At 38.9% G+C, this 16,634-nt stretch overlaps 1 protein-coding gene across 17 annotated transcripts in view; it reads left to right on the top strand.

The window, feature by feature from the left end:
• Epb41 (erythrocyte membrane protein band 4.1) overlaps positions 1-16,634 on the top strand; it is a 132,975-nt gene that overhangs the window by 56,362 nt on the left and 59,979 nt on the right. For all 17 annotated transcript variants that reach the window (XM_090335429.1, XM_090335419.1, XM_090335416.1 and 14 more), the window contains exons 7-11: positions 2,558-2,776; positions 8,138-8,225; positions 10,461-10,613; positions 13,857-13,954; positions 14,723-14,895. In XM_090335429.1, coding sequence (XP_090191555.1) covers positions 2,558-2,776; positions 8,138-8,225; positions 10,461-10,613; positions 13,857-13,954; positions 14,723-14,895 — 731 coding nt within the window. The remainder of the gene's footprint in view (positions 1-2,557; positions 2,777-8,137; positions 8,226-10,460; positions 10,614-13,856; positions 13,955-14,722; positions 14,896-16,634) is intronic.

The following is a 16,634-nucleotide window of genomic DNA, read 5'->3' as shown; positions in this document are numbered from 1 at the left end:
GTTGTCCAGTTTTCTATAGTGCATTCTTTTTTTTTTTTGCCAGTCCTGGGGCTTAAATTCAGGGTCTGCCCATTGTCCTTGGATACTTTTTGCTGAAGGCTAGTGCTCTGCCATTTGAGCCACAGCGCCATTTCCAGCCTTTTCTGCATGTGTGGTATTGAGGAATTGAACCCAGGACTTCATGCATGCTAGATGAGCATTCTACCACTAGGTCACACTCCCAGCCCCTATAGCACTTTTTTTTTTTTTTTTTTTTTTTTTTGTCATTGGTCATAGGGCTTGAACTTTGGACCTGGGTGCTGTCCCTAAGCTTTTCAGCTCAAGGGTACCACGCAACCCTTGGGCCTTGGCATTGTCCCTGAGCTCTTTAGCTCAATGCCACTGCCCTACCCCTGGAGCCACAGCACTATTTCTGGTTTTCTGAAGGTTAATTGGAGATAAGAGTCTCAAGGACTTTATTACCTGGGATGGCTTTGAACCATGATTCTCAGATCTCAGCCTCATGAGTAGCTAGGATTACAGGTGTGAGTCACCATGCCCTGCCTATAGCACATTCTTAAAGATGCAGTAGCTGTCTTTGAGAAAATCAGTATTTCATTCTTACAGATATTTGTCTCTTAGACACTTTTCTTTCTTCATCCAGGTTCATTCTGTATAAAACAAAGTTCTGAAAAGTTTTGCTAATTACATACATCTTAAAAGAGTTGAGGCCGGGAGTGTTGGCTCATGACTGTAATCATAGCTACTCAGAAGGCTGAGATCTGAGGATCAAGGTTCAAAGCCAGCCCAGGCACAAAAGGACCTGAGACTCTTATCTCCAATTAACTTATAGAAAATGGGAAGTGGAGCTTGGCTCTAGGGTAGCTGAAGAGCTCAGGGACAATGCCCAGGCCTAGGGGTAGGGTGATAGCCTTGAGCTGAAGAGCTCAGGGACAGTGCCCAAGCCAAGTTCAAACCCCATGACCCACCAAAAAAAAAAAAAAAAAAAAAAAAAAAAGGGTTGAGATGCTTCTGGTATTGATCTGACTTCATATAAGTGTGTGTGTGTGTATTCAGTGACTAATTACAGATAGCAAAAACTATAGTTGATGAATGTTATCAAGGATGTAATTATAATTAAAGTAGGAATTGTTAATTTAATGTTTTCTGACAGGCATAATGGTCCAAGATGGTTAACTCCATCAATTAGAATCTGTGATAAGGAGATCAGGGCCAGAGGTGTGAACATCAACTGATAAAAATATCTGTATAGGGACCGGGAGTTTGGCCTAGTGGTTAAAGTGCTTGCCTAGCATGCATGAAGACCCGGGTTCGATTCCTCGGTACCACATACATAGAAAAAAGCCGGAAGTGGTGCTGAGGCTCAAGTGGTAGAGCTCTAGCCTTGAGAAAGTCCAAGGACAGTGCTCAGGCCCTGAGCTCAAGCCCAGGACTGGCAAAAAAAAAATATCTGTATACAAGCTGGGTGGTGGCTCACATCTATATTCCTAGCTACTCTGGAAGCTGAGATCTGAGGACTGTGGTTCAAAGACAGCCCAGGCATGAAAGTCTGCAAAATTCCTATCTCAATTAGCCACCAGAAATCTGGAAGTGGTATTGTGGTTCAAGGGATAGGACTGTAGTCTTGAGCTGAAGATCTCAATACAACGCCCAAGGCCACAATTCAAGTCCCATGACAGATCAAAAAAAAAAAAAAGGAAGTATCTGTACACATGGAGCACTTAGTTGTTTTAGTGGCCTGAATATTTTAAAATATAATTGTATTGTTATTAAGGTGTTACAGAGAGGTTACCATTTCATAAGTCAGGTAATGAATACATTTCCCTTTTTGGACAATGCCACCCCTTCCTTTGCTTTTCCCCAGTATTCCCTTCCTGACCCTGCCCACAGGTTACATAGTTCATTTTCCACATAGTGTATGCTGAATAGCATGATTGGCCTGAATGTTTTAAATGCAATCTGAAATCCCAACAGATTAGCATACAGGTGGAACTAATTCTACAAGTGCCTGAGAATGTGTGTGGAAAGCTACATGTCACTTATACCATCTTGGAGAAGAAACAACCAAAGTGTTCAGATTGGAGGAAAGATGTATCATGAATGTCATTATTTGTTTACAAAGGAGTGGCATAGCTGTACACTTGGCAAAGCAGAATCATAGAGGAGGAGCTTGCTTTTGCACCACACAGCCTTTCTTACTAGCTTGTGCATGCTAAATCCTGAGGCTGCCTCCTCATCTATAATCTGGCACCTACCTTACAAGTTTTTGTTTTTTTTTAAATGATGATTAGACGATTGTGTATGTATGGTTAATACTATGCATTCAACAAAGCATTAATTTCTTTATCTTCAGACTTTTCCAACTTTTCCTCTTTTCTTTCTAAACTGTTTTGCAAAAATATACTTAAAAAAATGCTTTAAGCACAGAGGAAGGAAGAAAAACTACCCACTTATTTAGATTGAACAACTCCCCTTTTCTTTCTGTCTCTATCTTCTTGTTGTTTCTGGCATGTAAACATCCTTTTTTTTTTTTTTTTTTTTTTTTTTTTGCCTGTAGGTACTACCTATGTCTTCAACTTCGGCAGGATATTGTTGAAGGACGTCTGCCCTGTTCCTTTGCAACCTTAGCATTACTGGGTTCTTACACCATCCAGTCTGAGCTGGGAGACTATGATGCGGAACTTCATGGTGTAGATTATGTTAGTGATTTTAAACTGGCTCCAAATCAAACCAAGGAACTTGAGGAGAAGGTCATGGAACTACATAAATCATACAGGTAAATATATTGCCAGGATTTATTCTATTGTGGCAGTAAATTTAAACCCTTGACTTGTCTACTTCAGGGAGAATCACAGCACAGTGGAAAGAATTAGCATGCACTCATTTCCTTCTCCTGTTGGACACTGGGGAAGTCACTTAAGCTCTTTGCACTTCAATTTTCTTGTCAGAGTAACAAGCATCAAGTTGTAGGATGGACCTAAATGAAGTAGTATAGCTAAAGCACTTAGCACAGGGGCTGGCACATAGTAGGTGCTCAACAAAAGGTAGCTATTACTATTGCCCTGTGTGTGTGTGTGTGTGTGTGTGTGTGTGTGTGTGTGTGTGTGTGTATGTGCATGTGCATGCGCACGCACTACTGCTAAGACATGTGTACTAAGGTCCTTCATGCTGTCCCCCTAAGCTTTTTCACTTAAAGATAGCATTCTACCACTTGGGCCACAGCTCTACTTCTGTTAGTTAAGTAGAAAGGCTCATAGATTTTCTTGCCTGGGATGGCTTTGAACTGCAGACTTAGATCTCAGCTGCCTGAGTGGCATGAGCCATCAGTGCCTAGCTCCTTGCTTTTTTCCTTTTTCCCAGGTTTTAAATTTACATTGCTGTCCTCAAGAGTTTGAGCTTTTAAACTTGGATTCTATGTACATGGGTAGAGAACTTAAGAAATTCTTAAAATAATTTTTTAGGTCTTTATTAAATTCACTGTCTCTACAATATTATTATTATTATCATTGTTATTATTATTTTGCCAGTCGTGGGGCTTGAACTCGGGGTCTGAGCACTGTCCTTGGACTCTTCTCAAGGCTAGAGCTCTACCACTTGAGCCACAGTACCACTTCCAGCTTTTTTCTATGTATGTTGTACTGAGGAAGTGAACCCAGGCCTTCGTGCATGCTAGGCAAGCATTCTACCACTAGGCCAAACTCCTAGCCTCTCTACGATATTATTTTTATAAAAATAATTGATAACACTAGGCTGCATCATAACAGTGATCAAAGGCCAGGGTTTATAATTAGTCTAAGTTGTTTTGAAATCTTGCTTCTGCTTTGTCTCGACTTTGTGACTTTAGATGATTCACTTGACACCTCTTTGAAAGCTGAGGTTCAGTGACTCATATTCATCATTCCAGCTACCGGGGAGGAGATCAGGAGGATCACTGTTCAAGACAAGCTCAAGCAAAAAGCTAACAGGATCCTACTGAACCAATAGCTGGATATGGAGTTGTGTACCTGTCATCTCAGGTTAGAAGGGAAGTATAAATAGGAAAATTGCAGACCAGGTGCTGTGGCTCATGCCTGTACTCCTAGCTACTCAGGAGGCTGAGATCTGAGGATCAAGGTTCAAAGCCAGCCCCAGGCACAAAAGAACTTGAGACGCATCTCCAATTAACCTCTAGAAAACGGGAAGTGGGGCTTGGCTCAAGGGTAGGATGGTAGCCTTGAACTGTAGCGCTCAAGGACAGTGCCCAGGCCAATTTCAAGCCCCATGACTCACCAAAAAATAAAAATAAAACAAAGTAGGAGGATTATAGTTTAAGCTGGCTTATCAAAAAAATAATTAAGGGGCCGGAAGTTTGGCATAGTGGTAGAGTGCTTTCCTAGCATGCACAAAGACTTGGGGTCGATTCCTCGGCACCACATACATAGGAAAAAGCTGGAAGTGGTGCTGAGGCTCAAGTGTTAGAGCTCTAGCCTTGAGAAAGTCTAAGCTCAAGGCCAGGACTGGCAAAAAAAAAAAAAAAAAAAGAGTAATCTTAATGAAATAGTAAAAGTGTTGATTTTTATTAAGTAGTAAACATATTTCAGTTTAGTATTCTGTGATTTAGTGAGAAGTACATATAAAGCATTCCTGCTGCATACTGAAGTACAACAGTTGTCTTGAGGAAAACACTTCTGTGATTCTGAGCTGTGTTAGCCACTTTTTTTTTTAATTAGACACCTTTAATCACTTTCTGAAAAATAAAAATAGAGATCAACTGTGATTATTCAGACTTGGTTATCTTGTATACATATTCTCAAAAATAAAAGGAGCCAGATCTTTAAGGAAAAAAAGCAACAATAACAAACAACTAACAGTATTTGTTGCTAGTGACAAAATTCAAGCCTTCAAGTAAAAATTAAAATTTTAGCTTGGCACAGTGGTACATTCCTATAGTTCCAGCTACTTTGCAACCTGAGACAGGAGGATCATGAGCTAAGGATTTGGGAGCCAGCTTGGGCCTGTCTCTTTAAAAATGAATTCAAAATTTTGGAAAACTTCCATATGCCATCATGATCTAGATAGCTTCCAAATACATAAAGATTTTTCTGCTGAGATTAGTGATGTTTTAAATGAATCTTACTTCTCTCTCTCTCTCTCTCTCTCTATATATATATATATATGTGTATATATATATATATATATATACACACTCAGGAAGCTGAAAAACTGAGCTTTCTCAAGGCAAGTACTCTACTCCTTTAGCCACACAAAACACCACTTCTGTTTTTTTCTGTGTATGTGGTACCAAAGAATCAAACCCAGGGCTTTGTGCATGCTAGGCAAGCACTCTACCACTATGCCAAACTCCCTGACCCCTGAAAAACTCTTTTATCTTCACCAAAAGCTTTATCTCCCATTAAGTAACAAAATGTAATAAGTGAGGTGTGGTTCAGATGGCAAAGCTCTAGTTTTTAGTGAAAAAGCCAAGCAAGATAAGGCCCTGAGTTCAAGCCCAGGACTGGCAAAACAAAACAACAACCAAAAAACCCTTGAGATTTCAATGTGAATTCCTATTTCCCATATATTGATAGATGGATATAGAAGTGCAGATGTAAACAGGTCTATACATATATACTTTTCATTGTGCTGAAAGAAGATGTTCTATAAATGATAAGAAATGTTTAGGACAGAGAATCTAGATTGGAGAAGCCTCCCCTAATCAATTTGGACAATTGATTGGGACAATTCAAGTGGGAAAATAAGGAAAACAATCCATTTTATTGCATTGAATAAAATGAGACTTGGGATATAGTTCAGTGGTAGAGTGTTTTCTCTATATATGCAGGGTGCTAGTTTCTATCCCTAACATTGCAATAACAAAACAAGACCTATGATTCTATAGTGATATAAATAACTAATAAATGAATAATACACCTGTAATCCTAGCTATTCAGGAGAATGAAAACTCTAAAGCCAGCCCAAGCAGTGAAGTCTGCATCTCTTATCTCCAACTGGCCACCAAAAAGTTGGACATGGAGCAGTGGGTCAAGTTTTAGAATGCTAGCCTTGAGTGCAAATGCTCAGGGACAGCACCCACACTGAGTTTAAGCCTCAGGAGTGGTGCAAGTGTACACGTGTGCTCACACACACACGCACACTATCAACAACAATAAAAAGATAAAATAACTAGAAGCAACCTTAACTAGAAAATCGTATTATTTATATGGGAACATAGATTATAGCTACAAAAATTTTCCTGACTGAGATGTTTTGAATGACTTGAGCACTATATAGGTTGCTTCTGTATAGGTTAATTTTCCCATACACTGCCCCCCTCCATTTTTTGTCTTTAAAAATAAATTCAGCTTTGATAGGGACAGGGGGCACAGAAATGGAGGGCCAAAGGGTAAACAAGTGAAACAATGGCACTCACTAGACACTTTATTGAAAATGAACCAGAGGGCCAGGAATTTGGCCTAGTGGTAGAGTGCTTGCCTAGCATGCACAAAGACTCAGGTTCTATTCCTTGGTAACCACATAAATAGAAAAAAGCTGGAAGTGGTGCTGAGGCTCAAGTGGTAGAGCTCTAGCCTTGAGAAAGTTCAAGGACAGTGCTCAGGCCTGAGCTCAAGCCCAGGACTGGCAAAAAAAAAAAAAGAAAAGAAAAGAAAAAGAAAATGAACTATATAACTTGTGAGTGAGAACAAGAAGGAAAAACTGGGAGAGAATGAGGTAGGGGCGACATTGTCTAAAAAAGAAATGTACTAATTATCTGATTTATGTAACTGTAACCCCTCTGTACATCGTCTCTCTAATAACAACAAGAATTTTAAAAACTAGTAAGTTTCTCTGACCAGTGTGTGTGTTTAGCTCTGGGTAGAGCAATACTCTGGTAGAGTATTGCACCCTTTTGTGCAAAAGTAAATTGGCTTGACCAAAAATAAATGAAAATTCAGGTATGATGCTTAATGCTTGTGAAAAGTTTGTTCAGGTAGGCTGCGATTTATTTAACAAATCTTCAACCTCTCTTCAGAGTCCCCCCCACTTTTATATTCTTCCTTTGCTTGCTGTTCCAAGGCCTCCTTTGTTCTTTTTAATGAGGGTGAAGACAGATGGGTTTGGAAGACTTTTTCTTGTTAAATGATGAAATCCCTGCTGCTTTCTATAACTTAGGCAGTCTTATGGGAGACTAGCACTTCCATTTTTCCCTTAGGGTGGTGGGTGCATTGTGTTTACTCTATTATAATTAATTAGTCTGAATCATGTGGTAAAAGAGGTGATATTTTTGTCTTGAAAGCTCAGTATAGTGGCTCATGAGCATTTTTCTACAAGGGAAGAAACTTCTAAAGAAGGAAAGACCTTCACAGTGAATGTTTAGACAATGACTGATTGTTTTCAAACAAATCTAATTCATTATTTGCCTGGTAATAAAGGCATCTTAATAACAGAAAACAGTGCTATTATCTATGTGCTTCTATTAACCAATTTATTTTGTTTAGATTAGTGGGCAGAACACCATCTGTTACCAGATATTTTCTTTTCATCAAACCTGCCCCTGTTAAGAGTCTCAGTTAAGTAACATCAGCTGCCATGTGGTTTAATTTCCATAATAACTCAATTCAAGGGTATAGAGAGAAAAAGGCAGCTAAGAGGATATTGTAAATTGCACCATTCCCTCTGAGGGTTTAATTTGGTCATCTCCTTGGCAAGAAAATTAGTGGGAGGAGTTTTAGATATGGAGCAGAGAAAGGCTGAAGAGGGGGTACAGAACTGTTGGATTGTGGGATAGCTTATACTGGAAATGTGAGTAATTATTTATAGTAGGATTTAAAATTTTTTCTGATTGTTTCTTGACAACTTTTTGTTTCCTCAAGATCTCATTTTGTAAGGTCAGGTAATAAGATTACCATTCATAATTGCTTTCAGGACTTTGAAATATATTTTATGTATGCATTGATATACACACATAAGCACCACACATACATACATACATATATATATTTATGTATGTGTGTTGTTTTTATACATATGTACATATGTCTGTAGCATGTTTACATAAAGTGCATTGATTATATAATTTCTATTAACGTATATAATACTGTGATACTATTAACATATATGACACTATGACACTAAATTTTTAATTTTTATTCAATTGTAGGTCCATGACTCCTGCTCAGGCTGACTTGGAATTTCTTGAGAATGCCAAAAAGTTGTCTATGTATGGAGTTGATCTTCATAAAGCAAAAGTAATGAAACCTTTGGCCTTATTGAATTTGCATGTGCATACATTATATGACTCAGATCTATTATGAATAAATCACACTTGTTTCCTGTAACACTTCTTGCCAACATTTATCTGTGGTATTGTATTTAATTAATTTTTTCTTGTTAGAGGCTGGGACTCAAACTTGGTATCTAATACTTTACAATCATTGGCAGGCGCCTCTGGCACTGGCTCACACTTGTAGTTACTTAAGAGGCTGAGATCTGAGGAACTTGGTTCAAAGCCAGCCTGGGCAGCAGAGTCCAAGAAATTCTAATCTCCAACTAACCTGCAAAGAAAGTCAACAATACCTATATCAGAGTCACCTTGTGTGTCTATAAAATATGCAGATTCCCAAGGGCCTCCTAGATTTACACAGATTTTGGAGGAGAGGCTACTGAATCTCCAGACTTAAGGAACATCCTGAAGGACTCTAATATATGCTTGAATCTAAGAACCATTAGCCTAACATAATGATGTTCACAGTGTGTGGAATCTGAGTCAGCAGCACTTAGTAGCACCTAGCAACTGGTTAGAAATGCACATTTCAGGTTCCATCTCAGATTAATTGAATCAGAAGCTGGGGGTGGAGTTCAGCAATCTGTTCTAATGTGCTCTCTAAGTGATTCTAATGCACAAGTGAACCACAGTGTTTTATTTGAGAAGCACTAGCTTAGGGCATCAGAAACCTGAGCTTCCATCCTGCCTAATACAGTGTAATAGAGAGTGAATAATGTAGGCACTTGCCTTGACCTAGCTCTCATTTTCAGCCTTTAAACTGTCTGGGGAGATTATAGAGTATGTGAGGGAGACTTCAAGGAGAGAACATAGGCTCAATGGAACTTAGTGTGTTTGACAAGGAGACTCAAAGCCATGCCAGATGGGAAATAAGCAAAGGAATAAGGGTATTTTACCCACAACAAAAGAAAGCTCTGGGAGAATGTTCTATCTATATTCATATATTTCAAGGAGTTGTTTGTGAAGTAGAGATTTTACTGTGGCTCCAAATTATATACCTGGAGAGTAAAATGGAATCTATGAGGAAACATTTAGTTCAGCTCAGTTTGATAAATAGTTTAGCAGAACTTTTCAACTCTAGGAAGAGCACTCTCAGAACATAGGGGGCCCCTATTGTAGATGTATTCCAGGACACACAGAATAATCACTTAGTAGGAATTTAGAAAAGAACACTAAAGCATCTGGCCTGTAACTGAACTAAGATGACCTTTCAAGGGTTCCCCTGAGTATCTGGCAGTTTCTTCCTTAAGTTCTATGCTAATAAAATTTCATTAAATGGTTTTTTTTCTTAAAATGTTGTTCTGCATTGTTTTGGTATAGATATATAACTTCTGTAATCTCTACAGTAGATGGTAGGAATATCAGTACAACCAATCATGTGAGTTTTGGGGACTAAAATTGTTAGGTTTGACTTCTAATTCCTTGCTGGAGGCTGGTGTCTGTCCGGAATGATGAAGGAGTCAGGTAGCGTGTTCCTTTCCCAATGTCAAACAAATAGTTTCTCCAAAGCAAATCATGAAAAGAGATGTAGTTTCGCCCAAAGGCTCTAAAAACATGAGGGCATCTTCAGAAGAATTCTCAGCTACATAGTCACTGCGTAGAAGCTGCATATAATTTCTACATCTGTTATTCTTCTGTATAACTCATGTAAGCACTTATTGTTTTCTCTATATTTATTTTAGGAAAAAAATAATCAAGCATTTAATGCTAGGTTTTGATTAGCACAATAGTCATCTGTCAGGATTAATTTAGGTGAACTTTATTTTCCTTGAATTACATAGATGGTTAATTATTTAAAAGAATTTCTATAATACAGAGGCATAAAATATGACAATTTTTATTTAATGTTTCCTCTACTTAGGGCTAATATTTATAATTAAAGATACTTAATGTCAGTTATTTTGAGTATCTAATATTCTCTTATGCTGAATTTGAACAGAAACAGTCAACTCTAAACATATCTGGAGGGATTAGTACTTTATTAAAAAGAAGAATTATATTGTACATGCATATTTGGTAGTCTGAAATCCTGGCCTCCAAGAAGTTATACTGCTGATTTAGAGAAAATATTCCTATGGATTATGATAGGCTAAACTTTATTTTCAATTGTGTGCTTTGTAACTGGTTTAGGTGTCAGTTATTTAATAATAGTCAATAATGTGCTGAGACTTTGCAAAATTTTGGTGCTTTTGTTTTTCAGGACTTGGAGGGAGTGGATATCATCCTAGGTGTCTGCTCTAGTGGCCTTTTGGTTTACAAAGATAAGTTGAGAATTAACCGTTTTCCTTGGCCAAAAGTGTTAAAGATTTCCTACAAACGTAGCAGCTTTTTCATCAAAATACGGCCTGGAGAGGTAAAGAATTCCTGTTTCTTTCCTCCCAATCTAAAATATAGAACATGTATAAAACAGGCAAGCTAGTACATACCTATAATCCCAGCACTCAGGAGACTTTGACAGGAGAGTCCCGGCCTGGGTTCCATAACAAAGTCCCATCTCAAAAACCAGCCAACCAACCACAGACATTTCTTCCCATTTTCCTCGTTAGATAATCTAAGAATTCTGTCTGTTTAGTTCACTATTCACAGGCAGATAATTCTGTTTTCTAAATTGATTAGTCCTATAATGCTTATCGGTTGTCTTCCGGACATTGCTCTTCCTGTACCTAGATATACCATTGCCAAGAGCAAAACCTGCAGTAGCAAACTTGTTCTTGTTTATTTGATGGACAGTACTTTGAAATTGAGTACTGTGAAATTTTAAAATTGTTTGTAGTGTTAAATTACTCACGTTTTATACCACTAAACCCTTACTTTCTACATTTAAAATTCATTTTTATACAGTGTTATTGAGGGTGTGTTCTAAAGTCAAGATCTAGATTTTAGGGAAAGATTGGACCCAGGGCCTCATGCATAAATCCTAGATGCTCAAGTCTGTACCAGTAGTGCTCAAACTGGAAGATATGGTAATGGTGGTCAATTTTAACTTTTATATTGAAGGGCTGTCAGGACACAGCAGAAAACTCCTTTATGTAATAATAAAAACAAATTAAAGCTCTAGCTCCTTCTCTGACACTTACTAAACAAAGACCCTAGACAAACCCAATGTCCAGTTTTCTTATCATTTAATAAGGATAATACTTCCTAATCCCAGTGATTTGAAAAGCAGATGAGAAGACAACTGTGAAAACTATAAAGACCATACTAAATGTCAGATTGCTTTTCTGTGTATATACTGCCATCTACTGGTGAAGGATTCCTCACTAGTCAAGCCTGAAAATTCTAGATGTACATTCTTAAACATCTTGGAGCTGGGTGTGGTAGCTCAGACCTGGAATCCTAGCTACTCAGGAGGCTGAGATCTGAGGATTGCGGTTCAAGGCCAGCCTGGGCACAAAAGTCCATGAGATTCTTATCTCCACCAGAACCACCAGAAAACCGGAAGTGGCACTGTGGCTCAAAATGGTAGATCACTATCCTTGAGCTGGGCACAGTGCCCAGACCCAGAGTTCAAGCCCCATGACCAACAAAAAAAAAATCTCATCTTTCAGGCTTACATTTGATTGTGATAAGACAGAGAAATACATAACATGGAAATATTAATAAATATGACAAAAAGAAGTCTTTAACATACACTAACAATCCACAAATCTTCTTTACTAAATAAAGGAATTAGGAACAACAAGATTCTGAGAAGTGGAGTGTTATGACTATGGCAGATTCTTTAGAAGTAGCATGGTACAGGCCTAGTGGTAGAGTGCCTGCCTAGCATGCACGAAGACCCAGGTTTGATTCCTCAGTACCACATACATAGAAAAAGGCTGGAAGTGGTGCTGTGGCTCAAGTGGCAGAGTGCTAGCCTTGAGAAAAGCCCAAGGACAGAGCTCAGACCCTGAGCTCAAGCCCAGTACTGGCAAAAAAAAAAAGTAGCATGGTACAGTAGAGAAGGTGACATTCTGGCTCACTGCAATTTCCTATCTGTGAGGCTGAGCAAAGAACATCTCTAACTTGTTTCTTGTGGAAAGATACAGATAATATTATCTAATTGTAGTGTAATGACAATAATAATTCAAAACAAATGTCATGTTTCTATTCCATGCATAAGGTAGGAAAAGATGGGTAAAAGGACAGCAAAGCAGAGTCTCTGATGGCCCTGGCAGGATATAGTTTGATTAGGTCAAAGAAGTATTCTAGGTAAATTTATAGTTAATCAAAATGAAGAAGAAACATTTAGTAATTGAAGAATCTGGGGAGTAATCCAGGTGCTGGTCACTCATGCCTGTAATCCTGGACTCTCGTGAGGCTGAAAAGGGAGGATCATGCTTCAATGCCACACCAGGCAAGAAAGTCCATGAGATTATCTCCAATTAACTACCAAAAAACTGAAAGTGGAACTCTGGCACAAGAAGTACAGAGCTAGCCTTGAACAAAAAAGCTAAAGGACATTGCCTAGACTGAGTTCAAGCCCCTGTACCAAAAGGAAAAAAAAAAAGCTGAGAAATAAATTGAAGACACCTATTATTTAATGTGATCAGTATAGGTAACAATATATTGTATTATTGAAAACAGCTTAAAGATATGAACTCGGGCACCAGTGGCTCATGCCTGTAATCCTAGATGCTCTCAGGAGGCGGAGATCTCATGGTTCAAAGCCAGCCTGGGCACAAAAGTCCATATGATTCTTATCTCCAATTAACCACCTGAATACCAGGAGTTGTACTGTGGCTCAAATGGTAGAGGGTTAGCCTTGAACTGAAGAACTCAGAAACAGCGCCCAGGCCCAGAGTTCAAGCCCCACAACGGACAAAAAAAAAATCTAATATGCATGAGTCCCTGTCCCCCCCACCAAAGTTCTTACTTATGTTTCTGAAAAAGATCCCAGTGTAGATGTCCATGTGTGAATGTTTTCTGAAGAAAGATAAAATATATAAATTATGTAAGATATATTTTCTGGCTTTTGTTTTGTTTTGTTTCACTTTGGAAAAAGCCATCATGGTGGCTCACACCTGTGATCCTAGCTATTCAGTAGGCTGAGATCTGAGGATCCCAGTTCAAAGCCAGCCCAGGCACAGAAGTCCATGAGACTCTTAGCTCCAGTTAACCACTAAAAACCGGAAGTGGCACTCTGGCTCCAGAGGTAGGGCGGTAACCTTGAGCTGAAGAGCTCAGGGACAGTGCGCAGGCCCAGAGTTCAAGCCCCACGACTGACCAAAAAGAAAGAAAAATCCATCCTCTGTGTGCAGATTCCTTTTGGCAATTTAAAAATGGTGATTTATGTTCCTTAAATTGATATATATATATTTTTTTTTTTTTTTGGCCAGTCCTGGGGCTTGAACTCAGGGCCTGAGCACTGTCCTTGGGATTTTTCAAGGCTAGAACTCCACAACTTGAGCCACTGCACCACTTCCAGCCTTTTCTGTGTATGTGGTACCAAGGAATTGAACCTGGGTCTTTGTGCATACTGGGCAAGCACTCTGTCACGAGACCAAACTGCCGGTCCCTTATATTATTCTTTGTATTTGCAATGATGTTTGATAGAATAGTATTTCTCTGGCACTGTATCACTACAGTTGAATGTTCCATGTTTGTGTCTTTGCAGCAAGAGCAATATGAAAGTACTATTGGATTCAAACTTCCTAGTTATCGAGCAGCTAAGAAATTATGGAAAGTCTGTGTAGAGCATCACACATTTTTCAGGTATTGTTTTCCTTCAAGGATTTGTCAAGGATAAATTATAAAGGTATCTAGTTTTAAATCTGCTGTTGAAGTCCTCTTCTTTGCATGACAGGGACTTTTATTTAGCTCAGGAGAAATCATCTTAAGACAAAATGAATCTAGTTTATTCTTTCAGTTGAAAAGTACACCTTAACATTTCTAGAATACCTGCAGTAGGAGGGGAGAAGGAGAAGCTGTGTTAGCTGGGGGCTCTGTGATTGCCCTGTGTAGAACTAAGTTTGTCCTGGGTTTCATTTCTTGCTTCTTTAAAATGGTGAAAACTGGGGGCTGGGAGTTTGGCCTAGTGGTTAAAGTGCTTGCCTAGCATGCACGAAGACCCGGGTTCGATTCCTTGGTACCACATACATACAAAAAAGCTGGAAGTGGTGCTGAGGGTCAAGTGGTAGAGCTCTAGCCTTGAGAAAGTCCAAGGACAGTGCTCAGGCCCTGAGCTCAAGCCCAAGACTGGCAAAAAAAAAAAAATTAAAATGGTGAAAACTTTAAAAGAATATAGTGAAAATATTGCAATATTAATAAGAGATGAAGATTATAATGTTAACGTATGTCCCAGCTAAATTATACTGATTGTTTGAGATATGGCATAGAACTAATGATTTTTTATTGGAAATCAGTTAATAACTATAGTTAAATTCAGAGAAATGGGAAACATTTTTATTCTTGATTTTATTTTCAATTTACAATCTCAAACTAATATATATAATTATTCTGATTTCTCACCCCACCCCCCAGACTGACTTCAACAGATACTATTCCTAAAAGCAAATTTCTTGCTCTGGGATCCAAATTTCGATACAGTGGCCGGACTCAAGCTCAGACCAGGCAAGCTAGTGCTCTGATTGACAGGCCTGCCCCACACTTTGAGCGAACAGCAAGCAAACGGGCCTCACGGAGCCTTGATGGAGGTTTGTGTTGAATATTAATGACTTCTTGTGAACTCAATTTATTAAGGAGGAATCAAGGAAGTACTTTTTTTTTTTTTGAGACACAGTCTTTGCTATATAGTATAGGCTTGGAACTTGAGGTAGAATCCTCAGACTCTGGAGTGCTGGATTACCAGAGTACCTGGATCAAAATACATTTATGGGTCTGGCGCAGTGCCTCACACCTGTAATCGTAGGTTCTCAGGAGGCTGAGATCTGAAGATTGAGTTCAAAGCCAGCCCTGGCACTAAATATGTGAAACTCTTATCTCCAATTAACCACTAGAAAACTGGAATTGTTTCTATGGCCAGGGGGTAGGATGGTAGCCTTGAGCTGAAGGGCTCAGGGACAGTGCCCAGGCCCAGAGTCCAAGCCACAAAACTGACAAAAAACAAATTCCTGGGGGCCAGGAGTTTGGCCTAGTGGTAGAGTGCTTGTCTAGCATGCATGAAGACCCAGGTTTGATTCCTTGATACCACATACATAGGAAAAAAGTTGGAAGTGATGCTGTGGCTCAAGTGGTAGAGCTCTAGCCTTGAGAAAAGTCCAAGGACAGTACTCAGGCCCTGAGTTCAAGCCCCACAACTGGCAAAAAAAAAAATCTGTTTCTAATTCTGCCTAAAGAAAATCACCTTTTTCTTTTTAAGGTGTTGGGGAATGAATTCAGAGCCTTATAAGCACTCTCCCTCGTGTTACATACCTAGTTTTACTTTCAGTTTGTTTATGAATCAAGGCGTAATTATATAGCCCAGGCTAGCCTTGACTCAATGATCTTCCTACTTTAGTCTCCTGAATGTTGGGATTATAAACATTCTACCATACTCAGCTTGGTGATTATGGAGATACAATTCATAAAACAAAATTAAGAAAACCCAATATCATCATGATATATAATTGTGATCCATAGTCCACAGTGTTCATACTGAGAAACTGAGAGAAATTTGTCTGTCTTCGTGTCTCCCATGTGATATCTTTCCTCTGACTTCCACATTGGTGTGAGCATAATTAATTTTTGTCAAACATATTCTTGAAACAATGTTAACTCATAAGAAAAGAAATACATGACTCAGATATGATCTTGGAAGTTAGTGACATTTAGAATTCATAAATGATTTTTTTTGCCAGTCCTGGGGCTTGAACTCAGGGCTTGGGCACTGTCCTTGGCGTTTCCTCAAGGCTAGCACTTACCACTTGAGCCACAGTACCACTTCTGGCTTTTTCTGTGGATATGATTCTGAGAAATCGAACCCAGTGCTTTATGCATGCTAAGCAGTACTCTACCACTAGGCCACGCTCCTGGCCCCATAAATGATTTTTTTATACCCATTGTCTATCCCTCCCAAGTATCTTGTAGAGTTAATATCTTCCACAGTTTACAAAGGGAGAAACTGGAGTTTGTAATATAAGGTCCTTGTTTGAGTCACACAACTATGTGTGTGACTAAAGTGACTGATGGCCTAAGGTTCATGAATTGGTTTTTGTCTCTGTGCCATGCTACTTTTCCCAATGACGACTGCCATCTTTCTCATCTCAGCACCATTTCTACCTGTTGTAGCCATCAATTCTTAAATTTATGCCTATTTTTCCATGTACAATACATAATGCCAAGGCTAGCAGTGCCGAAGACATAAATCACTTGGCTCTGCAATATTAGTGTTGGATTCAGACCAACTCCAAGAGGCAAAATAACACATGGTGAAACATGGGCTCTGTTTCTACAA

The sequence above is a fragment of the Megascapheus bottae genome, chromosome 6 (genome assembly GCF_031878675.1).
Source record: "Megascapheus bottae isolate mThoBot1 chromosome 6, mThoBot2.hap1, whole genome shotgun sequence".
In the NCBI taxonomy this organism is placed as follows: domain Eukaryota; kingdom Metazoa; phylum Chordata; class Mammalia; order Rodentia; family Geomyidae; genus Megascapheus; species Megascapheus bottae.
The sequence above is the reverse complement of the archived record's forward strand: the minus strand, read 5'-3'. Positions and strand labels throughout refer to the sequence as shown.